The 21276-nt window shown below is 41.7% G+C and overlaps 1 protein-coding gene across 2 annotated transcripts in view; it reads right to left on the bottom strand.

Annotated features, from left to right (window-relative positions):
- Nucleotides 1-5597: 5597 nt before the first annotated feature.
- The window catches only part of ip6k1 (inositol hexakisphosphate kinase 1), a 28980-nt gene continuing 13301 nt past the window's right edge, over nt 5598-21276 (bottom strand). The window contains exons 2-9 of one of the 2 annotated variants that reach the window (XM_073468353.1): nt 19978-20225; nt 18881-19029; nt 18571-18697; nt 12493-12733; nt 11314-11495; nt 9966-10141; nt 9449-9682; nt 5598-7825 (exon numbers count right to left, since the gene is read on the bottom strand). In XM_073468353.1, coding sequence (XP_073324454.1) covers nt 7316-7825; nt 9449-9682; nt 9966-10141; nt 11314-11495; nt 12493-12733; nt 18571-18697; nt 18881-19000 — 1590 coding nt within the window. In that variant the 5' untranslated portion in view covers nt 19001-19029; nt 19978-20225 and the 3' untranslated portion in view covers nt 5598-7315. The remainder of the gene's footprint in view (nt 7826-9448; nt 9683-9965; nt 10142-11313; nt 11496-12492; nt 12734-18570; nt 18698-18880; nt 19030-19977; nt 20226-21276) is intronic. The other variant, XM_073468352.1, reaches the window with a different exon arrangement.

The following is a 21276-nucleotide window of genomic DNA, read 5'->3' as shown; positions in this document are numbered from 1 at the left end:
AAATAATAATAAGTCCTAAACCTGTGAATTTAATGGTTTAATTCACAAAAGATTGATGAATTGAAGTCAACGTTGAAGCTGACCCAGCAGCTGAGTGGCCTTGCAACTTGAAAATCTGGTTAAAAAACATTTCCTCATAAAACAAACTGATACTTGATGAAATGAGCCGAGTCACACTGAAGTCACAGATTTTATTTTGACCCCTGCAGGAAGATTTCTAAACACCTGTTTCTGAGAGAGAAAAAAAAAAAACGCCTTAAAGATTGAATACAAGATTAAATGATTCATGATGAGTATTTTTACATTTCACACACTGATCCGATCCCTGCTGCGAGCCGACAACAGATGTGGACGACACACACAGCAGGAAGTCACAGAGACCACGTTCAATGACCAGACGAGACGTGGAAAAAATCTGAAGACTCCCACTGGAGTTTTGTCAGGTTTCAGATGGGAGGCTCGAACATCTTGGTCCCCGCAGGAGTCCTGATTGTCTCATGAACATAAAGAAAAGCTCTGGATCTTGTTTGTTTAAAGCATAAAGACCTCTGAAGATAAATATCTAACTGTGTGGGAGAAGTTTTCATGCATGCATGTGTCTGACTGCTGGTGATGTGCATTAAGGCTGTTAGCATTCTATGATTAGCGTAAATGATATTGCTTACTGTAAGTTTTCACCCTGTTAGCATGAAGGTGTGTGTGAGGTGTCAGTCATGTTTACAGTGTCGGGGTCTGTTTCTCTCTCTCGGTCATATAGAAGCCCATTTCTGCCAGAAAAACAAATTAAAATCTATGAATCAAAACAAAAATATTGATGTTCCTCAAGATAACGAGATACTCATGTAGTCGGGTCAAAAATGACATTACACAGGCGTTGGGAGTTTAAAGGAAAGCTTCACCGATTTCACACATCAAAGTCTGTTTACAGGTCTTGGGGGGTACTAATGCATATGAAAAAAGTAGCATAAAGCCTCCTTTAGAGGGAGCTCTGCAAAATCTGACAAACTGCCTCAGGCGCTGATTGGATCAGAAGTCGGGCTGCAACTAACGGTTTTTTTCACAATTAATTAATGAATTAAAGTAAACCTTTTAGGCTATAAAATGTCAAAAAAATCATGAAAAATGCTCATCATAATTTCCCAGAGCCCAAAGTAACGTCTTAAAATTGCCCCTTAATAGTAGTCCAAAACCCAAAGTCTCTTCATTCATCGTCATAAGTGACAAAGACAAGCAACTAACTCTTAACCTTAAGAAGCTGGGACCAGCCAATGTTTAATATTTTTGCTTTAAAAATGATTAATCAATAATCTAAACAGCTGGTGATGAATTTTCTTTTGATCGACTAATCCTTGCAGGTCTTATCTGAAGACTACAAGTTTAAAAATGAATAATATCTGGGGTTGTGGAGTTTGAAAGAATTGATCGTACCAGATCTCTGTAGCTCGCTCCTGATCTCTGCTTGAGGGGTAACTAACTACTGCATGTGTGAAAAAAGTTGTATAAATCCTCCAGAGGAAGCTGCATTAATCTGATAAATTGCCTTCAGTGATGTCATTCACTGGCTAAGTTGCATTGTGGCTAATGTGGGCAGCAGCCACTTAGCCACTTCCAAGAACGTGTGATTAAATAAGATGATATCACAAAAAAACCTGTCAGCCATTATTCTGACAATGTTACAGAAGTCCTCTCTCCCCTCATGTGCTGTCATCTCCCATTCTAATAAAAAAAGCCATAAAACACTGAAAGATACTCTGAATGTTCTCCCTCAATGAGTCAAAATTATGTCAACATCTGACTTACTACTCTGAAATTATGTGATACGTAAAAAATGTCTCCCTTAATTTAAACCTCCTGATTCTTTTAATTGTCATAATTATGAGAAAAGTATCCCTTACTTATGAGACTCAGAGGTCTTTGCTATTATTCCTGTGAATGCGATACTCTTCCACGAGTATCCTGTAACTCTTTTTTTCTCTTCCTGGCAGAAATGGACTTCCACAGAGTGATTTAGACTCGGTTCAAGGTGGCATCAGCAGGTTTGAGGGCTCAGTGACGCTCTCTAAAACTGAACCCCTTTTCCAGGAACCCTTGAAGAACTCATTTCTCAGAATCTGCAGTTCTGATTATCACAAACCTTGAGAATCTTTCATTGGCTGTCACTTGTATCCATTTAGGGATTAGGGATGGAGCTGACAACTGTTTGGTGTATAGAAGTCTCATCATGGTTTCCCAAAGCCCAAAGATTTCATCTTAAAAAGCCGTGTTTAGTGGGACCAACAGTCCAAAACCCAAAGTTATTTGTTTTTACAACCGAAGAAGACAAAACAAACCAAAAAATATTTTTTAAATGACTTGATTTTTTTTTTCATGTTGCAGCTCTTTAGACAGGATAAAAACACTGAAAGGAATGTGAATTTAAAAGGAGCTATTTATATTTTTTATAATGACAATGTATCAAATGACAATATGAAAAGTGTGAAAGGTGTCGCTTGTAGAGATAAAAGTGGGGCCTGTGGGCCGAAGTTGGCAGGCCAGAAGTTTTATAGTGAAAAAAAAAAATATAAAAATTGTATTAATTGCTATGCTGTTTGATTTTGTGTGAAGTAAACATGCTTTTAAGATATGTAGGCTCCCTAATTATTGGTTATTTTTCATAACCTGAACAATGGTTTACAAAGGAAGTCATTCAATTAAAGGACTTGGGATCCCAGAACCATTTTACATCTTGAAAACTCAACTGGTGTTTCAGTTTTGGCTCTCCCAGGGAAAAAGTTTGGGCACCCCTGTTTTAAAAGATCTCACAGATCAGATCCCTGATGTCTAATGTTGTGTTAAAGGAACATTTCACCCAAAAATTAAAATGCAGTCATGATCTACTCACCCTGATGGATGCTGATGGAAAGTCAGGTGAAGTTTTGTAGACCACTAAACATTTCTGTGAAGCTCCAGAAATGTAGACTACGAAACTTCGCCTGACTTTCCATCAGCAGAGGGTGAGTAGAAGCTGACTGAATTTTTATTTTTGGGTGAACTTTTCCTTTAATGTGATTATTAAAGCGACTGGAGAGAGCTTGCAGTGTCGTGTCGAACCCATCTCACATGACCCCGAGTCTTCTGCAGTAATTACAACACGAGCCCAAAAGCTTCTGGAAAGATTTAATCTCACTTACTTTCACTGTTCTAACAAACAGTCAGGATGATGTCAGATGCAGAAAATGCAGCTAAATAACTGATCAGTCATTGAGGCTAATATCCATGATGAGATACCAACGATCCGAGAGGAGACGTGGACCGTCGCTGCTTTAGACTCTGTGACGACTGTAACAAGAATGTATGACGCTGTGGTGGAAACTGACCCAAACAGGAGGACGTTAATGTGCATGCACTTCTTTACCAACTCCTTTAAATGTGAAGTGAAACAAACCAAAGACTAAAGATGGCGTCTACCTCTGTTCTAACACACACACACGCACACACACGCACACACACACGTTCAATAGAGCTTCCCACCTGAGCAACAACTCCACAGCAGGCACAAGTGTTGGGTTCAGTGAGCTGACTGAAGTCTGGATTTGCTGCGACAGTTTTCTTCATGAAACACGATCTGGTTCGGTCTGTTGACACCCAACAAGTTTTTAGACTGAAGCAGCAAATAAAACAGACTTGAGTCAGCTCAAATAATACTGTGTATTCTCCTGACGTTTCACACATTGTGTCTCTGATGCACCTAATTTCTTTACATTTTATACATTTGGGGGGGACACATGTAAAAGACAAAACATTTACCCACACAAATGGGCAAAGGTACAATAAAAAAATAAATTATCACCTCGATAAACCAAAATAAAATATTCATATTTGCTCTCTCTTATTCCAGCTCCTAGGGTTGAGTTCCTGTCGCCGTCCAGCAGGGGGCGGCGCTGCGTCGCAGCCGGCCTCTGGAACTTGTTGAAGGAAGCATAAATGGACAAATGTGATTGGCTACCACTGTCTCATCAGGACCAATCAGATGAGATACACGGTGACATCTTCAAATGAGACACTGCGGCCAATTCTGCTTCTGCAGTTAAGAGGAGGATTGTTTTTGTCTTTAGTGTGTTTGACACGTTTGAGGCAGGGCTGGGCAATAATTCAACAATGTATTAAAAACATCCAGCTGATTCCATCACCGTGATTTAGTTTTCTTCCGATTCACACGGTTCATTGTGATGAACGTGAATTTAAGTATTTTGTGTGATTTTTGCGGATTTGCCGTGTTGTGATTTTATCACATAATGTATACATGTATAGAATATATGTAAGAAAATATTATTTTTAATAAATACTCAACCGTATCACCCAGCCCTAACTTAAAGAATAAGACTGGTATTATTCTATCGTTTTTTTTACTATCAACAAATCCTTTGAGAAGATTCAAATCAACAATGACTTAGTCCGTCTGTTGACACGTTCATTTGTTCCAACTGAAGATGTAAATGTTAAAAATGGCTAATAAACATAGAGCTGACAGAACAATCCCACCACACGGTCCATTAAGTAGCTGTTTCTGGAGCTTCTGATCATATTGCACGACGCACTATTTCTATTATTTCTATTTTTCTGAGTACTTCTTGACATTGAAACACTGATTAGTAGCTGCTCTGGAGCTTTAAAAGTGGGGCTGCACAAATTTTTTTTTTTTCATTTCAAGTGAAAAACCTGTTAAAATCATGATGATGTGACATTTATCTGCGTCTGTACCAAATCTCTGCAGCTCTACAGTACTTCCTTAGAACGCTGTTTTGTCACATTTTTCCCTTTTTAAAAAAAACTGAAGCGTCTTGTGATTTGAATATTGCACTTATATTATGATAACGATAATATTTAGATTAATTGTGCCAACATTGATGAAAACTCAACATCTAAAACTCCCTGACAACTGAGCAACTTTATCTTTTGAGGAAGCTCCAGATATCAAACGGACATTGTGGGAGGAAATGTTTTGTGTCCAAGGTCAGAATAAACTTTCAGGGACGCGTCAGACGGAGTTCAGCCAAAGGTTTCCTGCCATCTCTTTACTGTCGGCTATAAAATAAAGGCATAAAATCCCCCCTCCAAAATATGTTGATATATGAAAACAACTTTTAATCTCACAGATATATAATTTAATAACCGTCTCAGTAACTTCCTAAAGCAGCTGAATAATGTAGTCACTCAAACAGGAGGAAATAACGCACTTATTGGGGGATTCTTTTCAGCGGCGGATTAATCCACATTTGATGCTCTACTGAATATTTGGGACATCAGGACGATGTCTGTGGGCCTGAGTCAAAGCACTGAGTGACTCACTGATGTGTTTTAAATAGTTTTTGGACAACAATGGAGCTCTATGGCACAGAGGAGTAAGATATATTAGGCTGACAATACTTGTTAGATTAATTCATTGTTGGTTTGGGTCTTTTTTTCCCTGGGATTTGTTGACAATAAGAAAAATATCACCAGACCAGGTTTGGGAAAGTGACACTTATGCTTTCAATATTACACAATAACCCCATGGATGATTTTACAGGACACCGACTACTAACGTTTTTGAATAAAGCCCCAAAAACGGACAAACAGCGGTTTAGAAATGATCTATATTCTCTCCTTAAAGCCTACTTCTACGATGCAAATCTCTGTTGCACTTTACCACCGTTCTCCCTGCGGGCGCTGCTGCCCCTCCACACTGCTGCAGAAAAAAGTTGCCGTCTATCGTCGCCATCTATTGCTTTAACGGATGCTTGGATGTGTTTCTGAGTGCGTTGTCAAGGTAACGCTAAAAAGAGTCTGATCACCTGTCCTGGTTTGGTTTCTGTAGAGAAAGAGGAGTGAGGGGGAGTGGACGTGATGTGGTGGTGGTGGTGGTGGTGGGGGGGAGTCGGGGGGTGAAAGGGGGGTAAAGTGAGTGTTGGCCAACTTCAGAGGGCGGCCCCTGGGATCCAGCTGATTGGTCGTTCAGAGAGGACGCTCTGTCCTGCTGTGTTGTCAAACAGCTCCACAGACAACTGTTCCCAGGACATGTGTGTGTAAGTGTGTGTGGGCTGTTGTTCGTCTATCTTGGTGAGGACCGGTTTCAGTTTTGGATCGTAGGAGTGAGGACATTTTCGGACGGTCCTCGCATCCTTAGTTTGAATTGGTGTTTTGATTAAAGACCCATCTACTCACGAGTGTGTTTGCTTGTTGTTACTTTACTTGGATGTTTGAGCTTCACTCTGCAGAATGAAGTGTAAGCAGAGTCAGACACCAGAAGTTTGTTTTCATTTTCATCTGCTGAGGTTCTCTGTGCTCACCTTAAAGGAACAGTCCACCCAGAGATAAAAACTCAGTCATTATCTTCTCCCCCCTCATGCTAACCTTCTGGAGCTTCACGGCAAAACAGCAGTGCAGCATTCTCCTACACAGCTGAAGTAGATGGAGATTTGTTTTGAAATGTAAAAAACATAAAGAGGCTCCGTACAGCCTGTCCTGTGTAATCTGAGCCTCTGGAAGCCCTGAAAGTGATTTGAAAAGAAGTTATTTACAGCCTCCCCACTTCGGACGGTGCGTGCTATTGTTTTTAGCTTAGCGGCTACAGTGATGATTTCCGCTTAAAAGGAGTGTAAATAATATCTTCTCAAATCAGTTTGGTTTGGGCCTCCCGGAGATTTGGATTATGCCGGAGGAGCTGTGGGAAGCCATTTTTTTTCTTGTCGTTTTTTTACGTCTTCATCTACTTCAGGGGATTTTTTTGGTGAACTTATCCTGTCCTTAAATCTGATTCCCTTTTAAGACATACAAACAACATAACAATAAGCAGAACACATAACAGGACTTTATGTTTAGGATTCAGTTTAGGTTTAGTTTAGGGTGATGGTCGTGGTGAAGCGTTCAGTTATGATGCTGAAGTTCAGGGCGGGGGGGAATGTCAATGAGGGTCCTCACAAGTATAGAAGTACAAATGTGTGTGTGTGTGTGTGTGTGTGTGTGTTGTGCAGACCCTCAGACAGTCTGAGGCTCTCCATATCAGATTGAAGTTGCAGCCATTTCAGCTCCACTGTCCCACCTCCTGGCTGTTGCTATAGTAACTACTCGACTGTCGAATGCCCATGTTGCCATGGCGACATCCTGGAGAACCCTGTTCCATATTTACAGCCGAGTCGTCTCAGTTCTTGACAACACCGCGGCACGACTTGCACAGACTGTACAGCCTGAACCAACTCACAACAAGCTGTGTGTGTGTGTGTGTGTGTGTGTGTGTGTGTGTGCGTGTGTGTGTGCGTGTGCATTGGGGGGGGGTTGTGTGCGTTCATGCTCCGAGCTACGGCAGGTTGTCGTCCCGCAGGCTCTCCAGGATCTGGACCAGGCTCTCCAGTCCAAACACGTAGCCCCGGTCCGGCCCGTCGTGCACCGCCGTGTCGCCGCGGAAACCCTTGAAGGTGGAGTGGGCGAAGTCGATCATACGCACGTCCACCAGGGGGGGCTGCTGGGGCCGGGGGGCGGGAGGAGGGGAGAAGGACATTAAGCTGGGAGCAGGGGAGTCCGGATGGGCGAGAGACGAGGGGAGAGGGGGGAAGAAGGAGTGGCAGTCTGAGTTGGTGGGCGGGGTCTGTAGGGGAGGATGCCGGTTGGGTGGGGGCGGAGCCATCAGTCCAGGTCCCTGAGAGGGCAGTGGCCCCGGGTCTGGATTCTGGCTCATGTCCGTTTCACAGGGAGCGCACGGGGCTGGAGGTGCGTGGGGCCCGGGGCCACAGTGGGGGTCTGCAGGGGCCGAAGGAGTCTTCAAGGTCGCATGCTTCCCAGAGCTGAGGACTGAAGGGCCCTCAGGTTCCTACAGACAGAATCAAACAATAAGAACCAGACGAAACCCAAACATCTGCTCAGGTCACTTTAGACCGTCTGTCTCAGGAAGAAAAGCTTTCTCTTTGTTACCTTCAGAGAAATTCTGCTTTTCTTTAAACCCGCAATCATTTCTAATTCTGTCTGTTGTGTGCACACAGGGATTAATCGAACATTTCCATGACTCACTTTTAGTTTGCCCTTTAATAAAATGGTTCAGATAAAATTATTGATGGAAATGATGGTCCAAACAATGAAATTTAAACCCTAGACGCAGTAAACAAAAATGATCTTTTAAAGTGGCTGTGAAGTGAAGTGACCTGAATCTGCAGCTCCCCAAGGCTTTTTACGTTGAACTTCAGCTCATTGTTTATTTGTCTTTTATTGTTCAATCTCACAGAAGTACACAAAGAACATCATAATTACTATTGCTCCAGGACCATCATTTCAATTTTCAAAATGATGACGAGGGTTCATATCCTGTGTGGAATATATTATTATACTGTTTAAATATTATTTTTACACTATTTCCCCCGTTTTTCCGCTGTTTTTCTCTTGCTGTTTTGTGAGGTTAAGGAAACTAAAATACTTGGTTAGGTTAAAGCAAACATGTTTTGGGTTAAAATACATCCTTTCACAACGTCAAACATGACTTTTTAGGGATATCTTCTCCCATGTGCATATTTTGTCGCTAAGCTATGACATTATAAAAATGTGATTAGTCTGTCAGTCCTGGAGCAACATTAATTATGAAGTCCCAGGAACGACACCAACATTGTGATATCAGATCAACAGCAGACAGGCACAGTTAGCGACTAGCATTTCCGAACCCTTGGCATTTTCCCACAGTCACAGTTTTCTTTGTCTGTTGAGTTGCTCTCTCCGCCATCCTACTGGAAGTCCCCTAGCAACTAGTATTGAGCAGCTAAAGAGCCAGATTTTTACCTCAGAGCTAAAAGAAACTGAATATTGGACTTACAGTCATCAGCTGGCCAGAAACAGATAAATAGACTCAAAATAAATGATGTTACTCTTTAACTGCTGGATGTCTAAATAAGCAACCATTTGCTTACAAGTTCGCCATATCAGCTTAAAAGGTGATAATGTCAATTTTGTGTTCACAGAGGGAGAAAACAGACGGTGATGTGTTCCAACAAATACAACTTTAAGTGTTAGTGGGTGGGAAGCCAGTGAGGGATCAGATTCTTGTTGTTGCACTAGAGTGGTTTGTCGGGGTGTTTACATGGAGGGGGATATCCAACACCTCACAGTGTGCTGCAGGAATAAATCACTCGAGGGAACCTGAGGTATTAAACGGTGGTGGGCTGATTATAATTTGATTGAAAGAAAATTAAATTCATTAAACCATCCCCGGGCCTGGTTGGTAATTCAGGCTCGGTTGCTGGTATTTTTGTTGATGTAAACAAACCTCATCTGAACTTCGACTCTCGTTATCATGGTAAAAATACAAAACATGACAAACTCATGTCATCTGACAGGTGCTCACTGAAGAACAATCTAGCCCTAATCCATCAACTGAGAAGCACTTCATCACAGTTCAACTTTATTATGAGGCTAAAACAGAAACCTTCAGAGTGTTTTAGTTCCTGCTCACCTGTCCCTCATAGATGATGAGCAGTGAAGACGAGTAGAAGCGGTAGGACGCCTGCCTCTCCAGCACCGCCTTCAGGCTGCGAAGCTTATTCAGGATTGGTTCAAAGAGGTCCTGCCTCAGACCCGTTCCGTTGTGCATGTACTGGTAGAGGGCCTGGCGGAAGCCTTCGATCGACAGGCCGCGGCCGTAGTACTTGTTCCTGCAGAGGTAGTGACCGGTGTTCAGCTGGTACACCTGTAGAGACACATTCACATTCGAGATGAGCATTTTAACATACCTTCACTTGTTAAATGCATTTCATTATGTAATACATTAGAACATGCAGTCAGATTTTCAAAATAAAATAAGACCACTAAAGGATCCAACGACTGTCCTCCTTTTTCTTTTTACTCATATTTCTCTTTTTGGACCCTAAATATCAGTACTGCCAATGTATGACTGAGAGTGTATGTGCACATGTAAACCGACTGGAATTGAAAACAATTAAAAAGTAAAACCTATATAAGTAGAATAGTACCTGCATGCCACACACTCTGACTCCCAGCGTCGCTGAAGTGCTCTGTTCACATTTCTTCATCTGCCTGGCCGCCTTCTCCTCGGAGGCGTCGTCTCCGTGCTGCCTGGTGCCCATCTTCAGGTCCAGGATGCAGGGGTACGAGAAGTGGTGAACCACATTCTCCAACAACAGGAACTCTGGTTAAAGCAGTGCAGTTACGGAACAAATTTCGGTTTGATGACTGAACCTACCCAGTGTGCAGATTTTTGCTTTTAGTGGGTGGAGAGATGGACACATGGACACATTTCCATACAAAAAAGTAAACGTTTTTAAACAAACTATTGTAAATGAGCCAATGTGAAGTTGCAGAACTGCTAAGGTTAAAAAAATTGAATCTATTCTGTGCTTTTTTTTTTTTTTTTTTTTTTACCAATCAATGATTTACTGTCATACTAAAATTCAACACTTCTTGCAAATGTTTCACAATAACAACTTTCTGATCCTTTAAGTTGCTGTAACGCTTTTAATGTGAAGTAATCTGCAGCAAATACTCTAAAATTTTAGGTTTGCATAAACCAAAAAGGACAAACTAAACTAAACCGAAATGTATTTGTCAATGAGAACCCAATTCTTGTTCTAAAGAGGGAGAGAAATACTGATGGAGTAAGTGCTGTGGAAATGAACATTATGCTGAATTTATCAAGACAACATGTAAACAAGGAGGAAATGTTGGGAAACAAAACCTCGATCACAGAAGCTGCGGACAAGAAAATCCTGTCAGCCTCACAGATGATCACTGGACGCTTTCATTATAAATTCAATAATCTGAATGTATCTGCAGAGAACCTTCTCTGACAGCAGCCCTGTTGAATCTGCTTTGACTGAACACAGATGTGTGTGTGTGTGTGCGTGTGTGTGTCTGCAGCTGCAATCTGCTCTCTTTGAAGCTGAAGATCAAAACATGACCTTTGACCTGATAACCTCGACACGTCCCACCCTCCCCTTTATTCCTCACACTCTCGCTGACATTTACATTCAGCGCATCCTTATGTAACACTACACTACTCCTCTAATCAGAACTGCGGGCAGGCGCCGACTACTTGTGGATCATTTCATTTCACTAGATTTGCAATAGCTACTCTGCTGTACTGTACAAACATCACTTGTATAAACGTAATTACATCATTTCTGCAGCTACAGTCATTCAGCTGTAAGGATCATTACTGGTTTTTATCGACAGTTGTACACTGTTTCTCACTGGAGTTAGTTTTCAGAGCTGAGATAAAAGCTATTAAGTCGATTTAGATATTTTTTCAAAATGAATAAAGATGAAACATATCGGTGGATGTGATTGGCTGAAGAAGGATACTGAAGAGTTTGCGGTCCTTGGATTCAGACCTCATGCGGCTGAGCTGCTGTTTGTGGCAGCGGAGGCTCCAGGGGTTGTAACTGATCTTCTCTGAACTCAAACCACTGTTCCAGTCCAACATCTGGAAGGGAACGTCCGAGTGGATCTTTGGGTCGAGCCTGGGACTCTTCAGCTCTGCAACACTGCAGGGAGAAGGAGAGACATGTTTTAAACTCTTAAAACTCTTAGCGACCCACTGTTCAAACTGTTGAATCTACAACGGATGTAAAAGTTTGTGTTGATCACACGAATATGACTTCTGGACTGTCCTGTGAAGTCTGCATATTTGACCTCAAACTACTGAAGTTGTACCTGCCTGGGAACTTTCACAGACTGTGTTTCTGAGTGTCAGCTCAACAGAAACTTCAATAATATAGACCCAGAAAAGCCTCAAGATAAGCTTAAAATATTCGCATTTTCACCTTCCACTCAATTTGAGCTGCCCTGAGCAAAGTTGTGTCTGTGTGTACCCACTCACGTCTTTCTATTGACTTTGTGTCCGACTGTGCTGCATCTAAAATTGACTCTGTGTTCTGTGTGAACACAGCTGAAGACATAAACAAGACTTAGTCTACAGACATGCTAGCTGCTCTGTGAGGCTGCTCTTAATCACAGCTTTGAGCTTAATACTGATCTGAGCATACTAACATGCTTCTGCTAGAGTAGTTATAATGTTTACCTTGTACACTGTCTTAGTTCAGCGTGTTAAATTCAGCTGATGGGAATATTATTAGTTTGGCAGGTATCTAGCGACATAACTTTGACAAAATTACTGTATACTCTTTGAAAATCATTGACATTACAGATACAAGCAGCTGCATCCTGGATGACTTTTTGGGGAGATGTTCTGGGCATCTCTACAAGAGTTGTTGGAGGACTACATTTATGCTTGTGATCAAATGTCTATAAAATATCATACAATAGTGAAAGATGCCCCTCACAGTACACCAGAGCCATGCGTGATGTCTTCAAATGTCCAAAACAAATATATTTACTTTACAGAGATATAAACCAAAATCAAATCCTCACATTAGAGAAGCTGCTAGCAGATCTTTTTGGGAATATTTCATTTATTGACCAATCATTTCACCACTGGTTTATTTATTTATTTATTTATTTTTTCCTTAAATATGATCCTACTTTTCAGAGGTGTCAGTGTCGTGCGACTCCCTCCTGTCGCCTCGCTCGTCCTTGTGTTCAGAGGAGGAGGAGGAGCGATGGAGGCTACGTCTGGAGTGCTTCCTCCTTGGCTGCTCCCTCTCTGGGGGGTCACGCTCCTCGTGCTCCGCGATCCCTCCCTCCATGTTGCTCTCCACGTAGGGGTAGGCCACCAGGTTGATGTAGCCGTCAGAGTCGCCCTCGAAACAAACCAGCACCACACCTGAAAGGACGGAGCATAACAGGGACAGGATGATTAGATGTATGTGTACATTAGCTTGACAGCAGAATCTAGAAAAGTGAAGACACCATAACACCAATGAGAATCACAAAGAGTGTTTTAAGTTTCAATTTATCAATATATACAACGGAAAATTTGAAAGGGTTTCAAAACAAATTTTTTGCAGTATCGAAACACCGGCCCAAACCAGCTGTGGTTTCTCGCTTTCTCTTCTCTCCGACGGTACATTGACACACACACACACCACTGCAGTGCCCACAAAGCCCCACTGCCTCTCACTTACTCAAGGTGTCGTCTTCTCATCACTCAGCTAATTTCCTGTTTTGTTATGGTGTTATAGCTCATTCGAGATAGCAAGTGCAGAGCCCCCAAGACTGGTTTTGGTTGACAAAGAAAACAGCAGGAGTTTGAAGCAAATGAACAAGGAAAGGCAAAGGATATATATACATGTCAAGCATGCCTGTCTTTATGCAAGTGATGCTACTGTACAGATGCCAACAAAACAAATTTAACAGCCATTTGTAGTTCTCAAAGCTAAGCTAATCCCCCTCATAGATGAAGAATCTCAGACAGCAGAGTTTCAGTTGATAGGAAAAATACTTCAGCCTTTATTTATCTAAACTTTTATGCCCCTGATGTTGTGTTAAGTTTTCCCTATCATGTTTCTTCAAGTTATGAATTCTGGTGTTGTGACAACACTACTCATCAAAGCAGGAAGTAACAAACAACAACTGCATTTTTAAAAGTCTTCATGGATCTACTCAGTTTTTAGTAACTGAGACCTGTAACAAGTCAGGTTGGGTCCAAATTATATCCAGTCTAAACCTCCACCATCTCCACTGAGACGGCATTTAGATCATGAAAACACTGTGTTCATTTGAACGCAACATTGACCTTAGACTGAGATTTTGCTGAACAGCAGCCATTGCGGCTAAAAGTGACGATTACAAAATGTTAAAAACTAGTGCAACAGTAACACAACTACAGTAGAGAAGAGACATAAAGTCGACAAACTGACTATTGTAAATTATTCAGCTGTGTCTTAGATTAGCTAACACTAGTCACCATATTGCCACCATTGCTGTATCCGCAAAGGCCCAGAGTGCATTAAAGGGAGTAAAGGTGTTTTATTATTGTGAATTGAACTTTTATTTTGTAAGAGGAAGAATGGTTTATATCTTCTCTGAGAAGTTACACAGTTTCACTTTCAAGCTGTTGTAATCAATATTTTTATATCAACCAAAGATCAAGTGTGTCATATTAAAGTGTCACTCGTAGAATGATTTACTTTTACTGTTAAATATTTGCTAATGAAAATAATGTGGTCACTTGTTTTATTAAATGACCATGACCCAAAGTATTCAGCCTTGGGGTGGGCAACAAGGAAAAAATAGAACAGAATGCTTTTATTGTCTTTGCACAACAGCACAACTAAATGAGTGCGTCCGCTGGGTAGCACATGAAAAACACGTCAGCAGCAAAACATCATAAATTATAAATAAATTACTGGTGAGTTGGACAGACCTGCTGTGCAACAGAGTCCTTCATGTGTCTTTGGAAAATCTTGCATGCAGTGTCTACTTTTATATCACAATAGCTTGAACAGACAGGTGATAAATCAAAGGAAAACTTGGACCGTCGCTGGTATGATTAAGTCCTCATTCACAGGGTTCCCCGGGCTCACTGAATGGTTTGACGAATATGAAAATGATGTGGAACATATGCTCTGGCCTTCACAGTCACCAGATCTCAACCTAACTGAGCACTTGTGAATCTGGACTGAAGTGAAACACCACGCTCCACCACAGTCATCGCCAAATGAGGTATGAGTATCTGTTGGCAGCCGCCAGAACCGAAGCTCTTCAGGAGGCTCATGGTGGAAAAACACCTCACTAACGCACTTAAAGTTGGATTTTAACATCATTTGTCATCCATCTGTGCATCAAGATATTCTGGAAATTCAATTGAGAAACTGTTTATAGATTAAATACCCAGATAGGAATGTCTGACGATGTTTAAGTTAAACATTAAGCTGTTATTTTTAGCTTTACAAACAGAGTAGACCGTCCCTGCCCTGCTGAGTGAGACGCTGAACATCCTCCCTGATTGTCCAAATTTGATTTCGCCATCAGTTTGCTCACTGGTGGGAAAACAACTCCAAAGATCAATTCCAAACTGGAAAACTGGACTTGTCCACCACCTCCACCACACCCACCACACAGGCAGAACTTTAATCTCATCATGTCAAACACTTTTGGGATGAAACAACCTTGACAGAATCAGAAAGTCATCCTGGGCAGCTGTCTGTCTGCTGTTATTTAATCAGCAGGACAATGGTAGTGGGCAGAGATCCAGGGATAAATATAGACTCCTTATGGGCCACTGTTGTCATGGCACTGGGACCAACAACACCAGCAGCAGGGTGGACTGGTGGGAATACAGACATACCAGTGACTGCAGGTCAGTGAAGTGGGAATTTATCCACCAGGTGTCACATGGGGAAGCTCAGTATGTTAGAAACAATGAGTCGCAGGTCAACGGTGGGATGTTGTTGAAGCAATAATCTGCAATATTTTAATATAAAATATTTTAATTCCACCTCAGGTTTTATTTTCTTCATTAATTGATTAGTGTTTAGCCTATAACATATCAAATAATAACAATTTAATTAAGTGCAAAATAATTTCAAGAAAATCTGCAAAGGAAAGTTCAATGTAGGTTATTCGTTCCGTTTCCTTTTGCTTTAGATGTGTTTTATATAATTTATTTTCTGATGTAATTATTATTGGTGTGGACCCCAGGAAGAGCAGATTCGACCTCGGTATTGGCTCATGAGGATCCAAACATAAATGTGTCTTTCCAACCGCTACTGTCATGTGAATATTAGGAGTTGCTTCATTGAGATAAACAGTCAGTGGTGCAAATTCTCCAGTCGGCTGGTAACAAACCACTACAGAAGAGGGCACAATGTAAAGATGTAATTAAAAGAGCATCAGTCAAACCTCAAACAGTGGAAAACCATCTGGAAATCATTTCTGTTTGTTTCATCTATCAATTTGAGGAAGGTCTCCTTATTGCTTGTCCTCTCTTCAGGGGAAGCTGAGTGATGTTCACATGCTTCATTTGCGTCATGATTTAATCCCTAAGTCGATTTCAATTTCCAGCGTTTCCTCTGCGTTTGAAAATGCAGACACAAATAGGTGGATACTAGTAATCAATGAGTCGAGCACAGTTTATATAGCTTCATTTTCACAGCGTGATACGGCACTAACACATTTTCTTAATTTCTTTCAGTTCAGTTAGATTCAAAACACTTCATTTGTACCTGATTGCAGAGGCACGTCAAGTAGTAAAAATAACAAGTAACACAACACAGGAGAAACTTTTAAACTACATAAAAAATAGAGAACACAGGTAACACTTTTTCACTGCAGAAAATAAGCCAATTCCGAGCTGATGGTCACAGCGACACAGCATGAACCTGCCGTGCGACACAGTCACACAAACACAGGAACAGCGGAGCATATTGAATGGATGGTGTTCTCAATTCTCAGTATTTGGCTCTTTGTGAAAGCAAGGAGAGAAACCTTGTTTCAGAAAAGGCTGAAGGCAGCAAGACAAAAGACTGCCCAACTAAACTGGAGAGTTTGGGAAATCCTCCATCAGCTCAGACAATGAGAAGAATGGCTGCTTGGTGTTGTGTAAGTGATGATAATCTCTGACCAATCAGTAGTCCACAGTGGTTTCTCTCCACCTTTCAGTATCAGCTCAGCTCGCTTGGAACCCACCAGGTACCAGATCCTATCCACAACTTTTGCAAAACCAAAAACAACAGTTTTCGCGAGCCAGGGAGCCAGCGTGAGCCGTACTGTGCAGTGGAAATCAGGCATATGCACACCCACACAGTCCTTACAAGAGGTCTAATCAAGCACAATAAGTGAAAACACCTGAGTGGGTGCACTGTGGCTGTACCGGGGATTTAATACTTTTTGTCTTCCAAGATCTTTTTGCGAGCTTTCTCACCACACATTACAATTAACTTGGGACAATAATGTCAATCAAAGCCCACTGAAAAGACCTTGTTACTCGTCTGCATATTGCATTTCCCAGTTTGTCAGTGTTGAACTGGGACACAGCTCGTGTCCTGTAGCACTTTCCTGCCAATCCTTCCTGATGGCAGACTTTTTTTACATCAAAGGAAGATGAAACTAATGTATTATAATAATGACTGCACTCCATTTAAGTGTTTCAGTGTCAGGACCCTGGTGCTTTGTTTGCTGGCTCACTGTCACGGCTTAAAGTAGGCCTAAATGTAACAGAGCCATCATTAATGTTATGAGTTACACCTGCTCCATCCACCATCAAAATCATCTCCCTACCTCCCCCACCCCCACCCCCACGCCCCTGACTTTGGCCATTGTCTCCTCTCTTACATACTTTGCTAAAATGATAAATAGGTCACATACTTGTAAGAGAGGATGAGGTGTGTGCGTGTGTATTCGCTGGCTGTCAAAGTGTGTTTGGGTCGGTTACTAAAGCAAAAGCAAGTGGAAGCAGCTCCAGTATGTGCCTGGTGATGAAGAACAGAGCAGCTCCACCACTTCTCTGCCAGTAAACATCCGCACTTCCGTCTTTCTCGTCTGCGTCTCCATCCGCCACCGAACGCACAGTCATCAAAATTATTTAGAGCAGTGTTTGAATTACGGGGTAGCTGAAGAGGGATTGAGCGTCACTAAAAGAGACAAGTGCTCCACAGAAAGGAGCAAAAATGTCTAATGGCGTCACAAAAAATGATTCATTATCAAGCGCTAAAACCTGATGTCATCAACTACAGCAAAGGTATCTGCAGAACTGAATGTGAGACAGGTGCATTGCAGGGCAGTAAAAGTCCAATAAAACTGGCTCATTTCATTTTTAATACAGCACTACAGTCAAAATGATTCAGTCTAGCTAGAAGTAAGACAGTATGTGCATGATTTTAACTTCTTATTTTCCAAGAATTTCTAATCCTACAATGAATGATAAGACAAGTACACATAAAATCAAGTAAAGATCCAATATACTAGTGCACTAGTTAAAAATGTGTTTGTGGCTCTTTAATCTGTTCTTTGTCTTCCGCCTGTCACATAAACGATGTAGATGTGGCAGGATGTGTTTTTATGTGTTGTGTGTGACTCTGTAATCTGTAATCTTGTGATGTGGCCGTGGGGAATTGGCCACAACAGGACAGTTGTTGACAGTCAGGACAGGTTCCTGCAACTGAGAAAATGTGTTCATATTTAGGAGTGGCGACAAGTGAGTTTGGTTTATTTATTGTCACAAAAACCACTAATTGTCCAGCTACGACTGACTGACTGACTGCAAGGGATATGCCGTCCTTCATCGGTTGTAAAATTGAGCAGAAATGTCTAGCAGAAAGTAATGGATAGATGGCTGAAATGTCCAGCTTCTGCCAGTCTGAGTGGTAGTACTATGAATGTAAACTAGACCAAACAAACTGAAAAGAGAGACAAAAAAAACCAAAAGGCCAAAAACTTGGAAATCCCAGGATCACTACGTCTCACATTGAGTCACATGTGCAGCTACAGGTCCAACATAATCACCTTGCTACCCTAGTAAACATGAGCGAGTTGTGACCTGGGCACAAAAATAAACACCAACCACAAGCCAAATGCTGGTAAAATATGCAAGTGGCTGGCAGACAGCCATCCGCCAGAACAACAATGGTTATCTACCGAGAGGCTGATAAAATGTGAACATCCACTAACCATTTGGCCAGTAGACAACAAAGTTAATTTTGCACCCTGGTTGTGACTGACCTTTATACTCGGGCGTGAACTCCTTCATCTCTGGAGGCAGAGACTCGTAGAAGCGCTGCTCTCTGCTGATCAGAGGTTTACACACCGTGTGGTCATCATAACGCATCATACTGGTGTGACCTCCCACCTGCACGCACAGACACACACATGAAGAGAAGAACAACAAAAACTGATTCTTCTTTTCTTCATAAACTTCAGATGTTTATGTTTGTTTTGTTTGGGTGACGGTATAAATAAAAAGATTCACATCATCAACATGGAGCTCTAAATTTATGTCAGCTTTTCTGAAACACACGTCATTCCTACCCACCTGGTGTATGAAGGGCTCCAGTGGAACGCCTCCTGCCCGTGGTCGAAGTGAAGCCCCTCCCCCCGGCCCCGTCCCCTGTAGCTTGCTGTTGTCCATGTTGTTGGTGTGAGGGAGGCACATGGCTCCTGGCGGACGCGCCACGCCTCCTCCTGTAGAGGAAAGAAGGGTTCATCAAAGGGGTGACAGAGAGGACTCATCTGGATGGTTGAAAAGCTTCAGACGCACCCTCTCCCCAAACTTTCATGACATCGAAACACATTGTTCAAACCACTTCTTTAATAGCATTATCCTTGAGGACTGCTGCACTTTTCTGCTCAGGCAGCAGCTCTTACTACAGTTGGGTATCACTTAAAATGTTTGGATGAGAGCGCTGCTACAATATTGCTACAATATATACTGAGAGTCAGTTTTCCTTTGTGGTAACAATGTTTCTCAATCAATACAAATTTAATACTTCACTACCTCGCTTCAAGAAAGGTTTTCCTCAAAACACTTATTTTCATTTTCTGTAACAAGCCAGCATTTTTTTTTAAAAGGTAAAAAATATGTTTAAAATATATTTAAGAAATATTAAGAGCGACAGGTGTTTACTGCAGTTTGGGGAAAGATGAAACCTCCAACAACAAAATCAATGGGAGCAACACCTTTCCTCAAACTACTCCTGTCCTGTGCTGCTTATTTAATCTGAACAGAAGAAACATTTAATGTAATTTCAGAGCAAGTTGTTACCGCTGCATTTGCACTCCGTTTTGTCCGGTACTATGTTATGAAAACAAGAAAACAAGAGGACATTTTCATCGGTCTGATATAATGAAATTCTTATCAAGTATCATAAATATTTTTTAGGTTTCTATTATCAGTTAAAGGAAGCGATGTAAAACCTTCCTCTCTTGTGTTTTGGGGATTTCATGTTCACAACTCTTGGTTTCATGAAAAAAAAAGGAAGTGACTTCTGATTAATCATTTTCTACTTTGGTCCAGACAAACGAAACCAACCTGCAGGTGTGAACACTAAAAACTCCATATTTATACACTAAAATGGTTTATGACACTGATCTGTGGGATCTCCACTGGGTGGTCCTGGTCCTGGTTCTTACCCTGGGCATGGGCTCTGGTGTGCAGTGACGGGGAGGGGGGGGCACAGGGCACCACGGGCTGCTGGGAGCGCACGCCGGCCCCGGGGGGAGGCGGCGCCAGACCGAAAAACCACCTCGCAAAGCCTCCAATCAGAGTGCTCCAATCCACCGCCGGCAGCACGGAGACCCAAACAGGACAGGGGGTGGGGGGGCAGAGTTGGGCCGAGGGCAGGAGAAGCAGGGTGTCAGTTAGGCAGGGTCACCGCTTCCTGTAGAGAGAGAAGATGTTAAGTTTAATTGTTGTGTCTCTAAAGAAGAGTCAACTGATTAACTCATAAAAGTGTTAACCCGTTTTACATTCACAGTCATTAAATCCGTTGTTATTAAAAAAATATTGATGAGTGCAGACAACAGTTGAGAAAATGTATATGTGTCGAGGCTTTTTCAATAGCTGTGATTGGAGCGTGTTAAACGGTGACATATAGCCTGAGAACAACCGCCTGAGCAAACAAATTTCGGGGATCCCTGACACATTATGTTACAGCATCTTCAGCATATTCTCATTTACCACGGCTCTGATCTAATCGAGTCTGAACCGGGCAGCGTATAAAAATAAAACCCACACAGTTTTCTGGGCATGTTGCCATAAACAGTTGACATCAAATGTTTCAACACGTTGGCTTCAACCAGACTGTGTCACATACACACACACACATAAATACAGACACACACATATTTTGATTCTCTATATAGCTCAGTCAGTGGGGTAATCCTGTTGTCAGCAATCCTAACTCTGTTTGGAGGGCCACTTCTGAACAAATAGAAAGTATTAAGCTATTCAAACGAGAACTTTGCCAATTTTCAAGCCGCTTTGTATCACTACAATGTTGGTGGTACATGCAAATTATCAATGTTACACTTCTCTACATTTTGCCTGCACCCAGAGCCCTCAACTCTTCTGCAGGAAAAAAAATCTGCCAAATGACGCAAAACCTGTCATCAGGAAGATTTAAGTGCATTTGTATCAGCTACAGTTGGTACTTCTGCATTTTGGTTGAGTCGCCCCTCTCTCTTTCTCCTCACTGTCACACTATCTAAACTAGGCAGCGCTGATAAACGATAAATCAAGATCTTGTTACTACGTTACCTTTTTCTCAGCTAAAATGTTTCAGAAACATATTTCAACATTCTGTGTAGCTGCAACAGAGAAAGATTGTGAAGTGGGATCAATTTTTTGCCTTGAAATGTTTTCAGAAATAAACTTAAGTGTACTGTTTTGATGTAGGCTGCTTTACTGTTTCCTGTTTCAAAACGGATGAT

This window comes from Pagrus major, chromosome 6, assembly GCF_040436345.1.
Source record: "Pagrus major chromosome 6, Pma_NU_1.0".
In the NCBI taxonomy this organism is placed as follows: Eukaryota; Metazoa; Chordata; class Actinopteri; order Spariformes; family Sparidae; genus Pagrus; species Pagrus major.
Note: the sequence above shows the minus strand (reverse complement) of the source record. Positions and strands in the feature narration are given on the sequence as shown.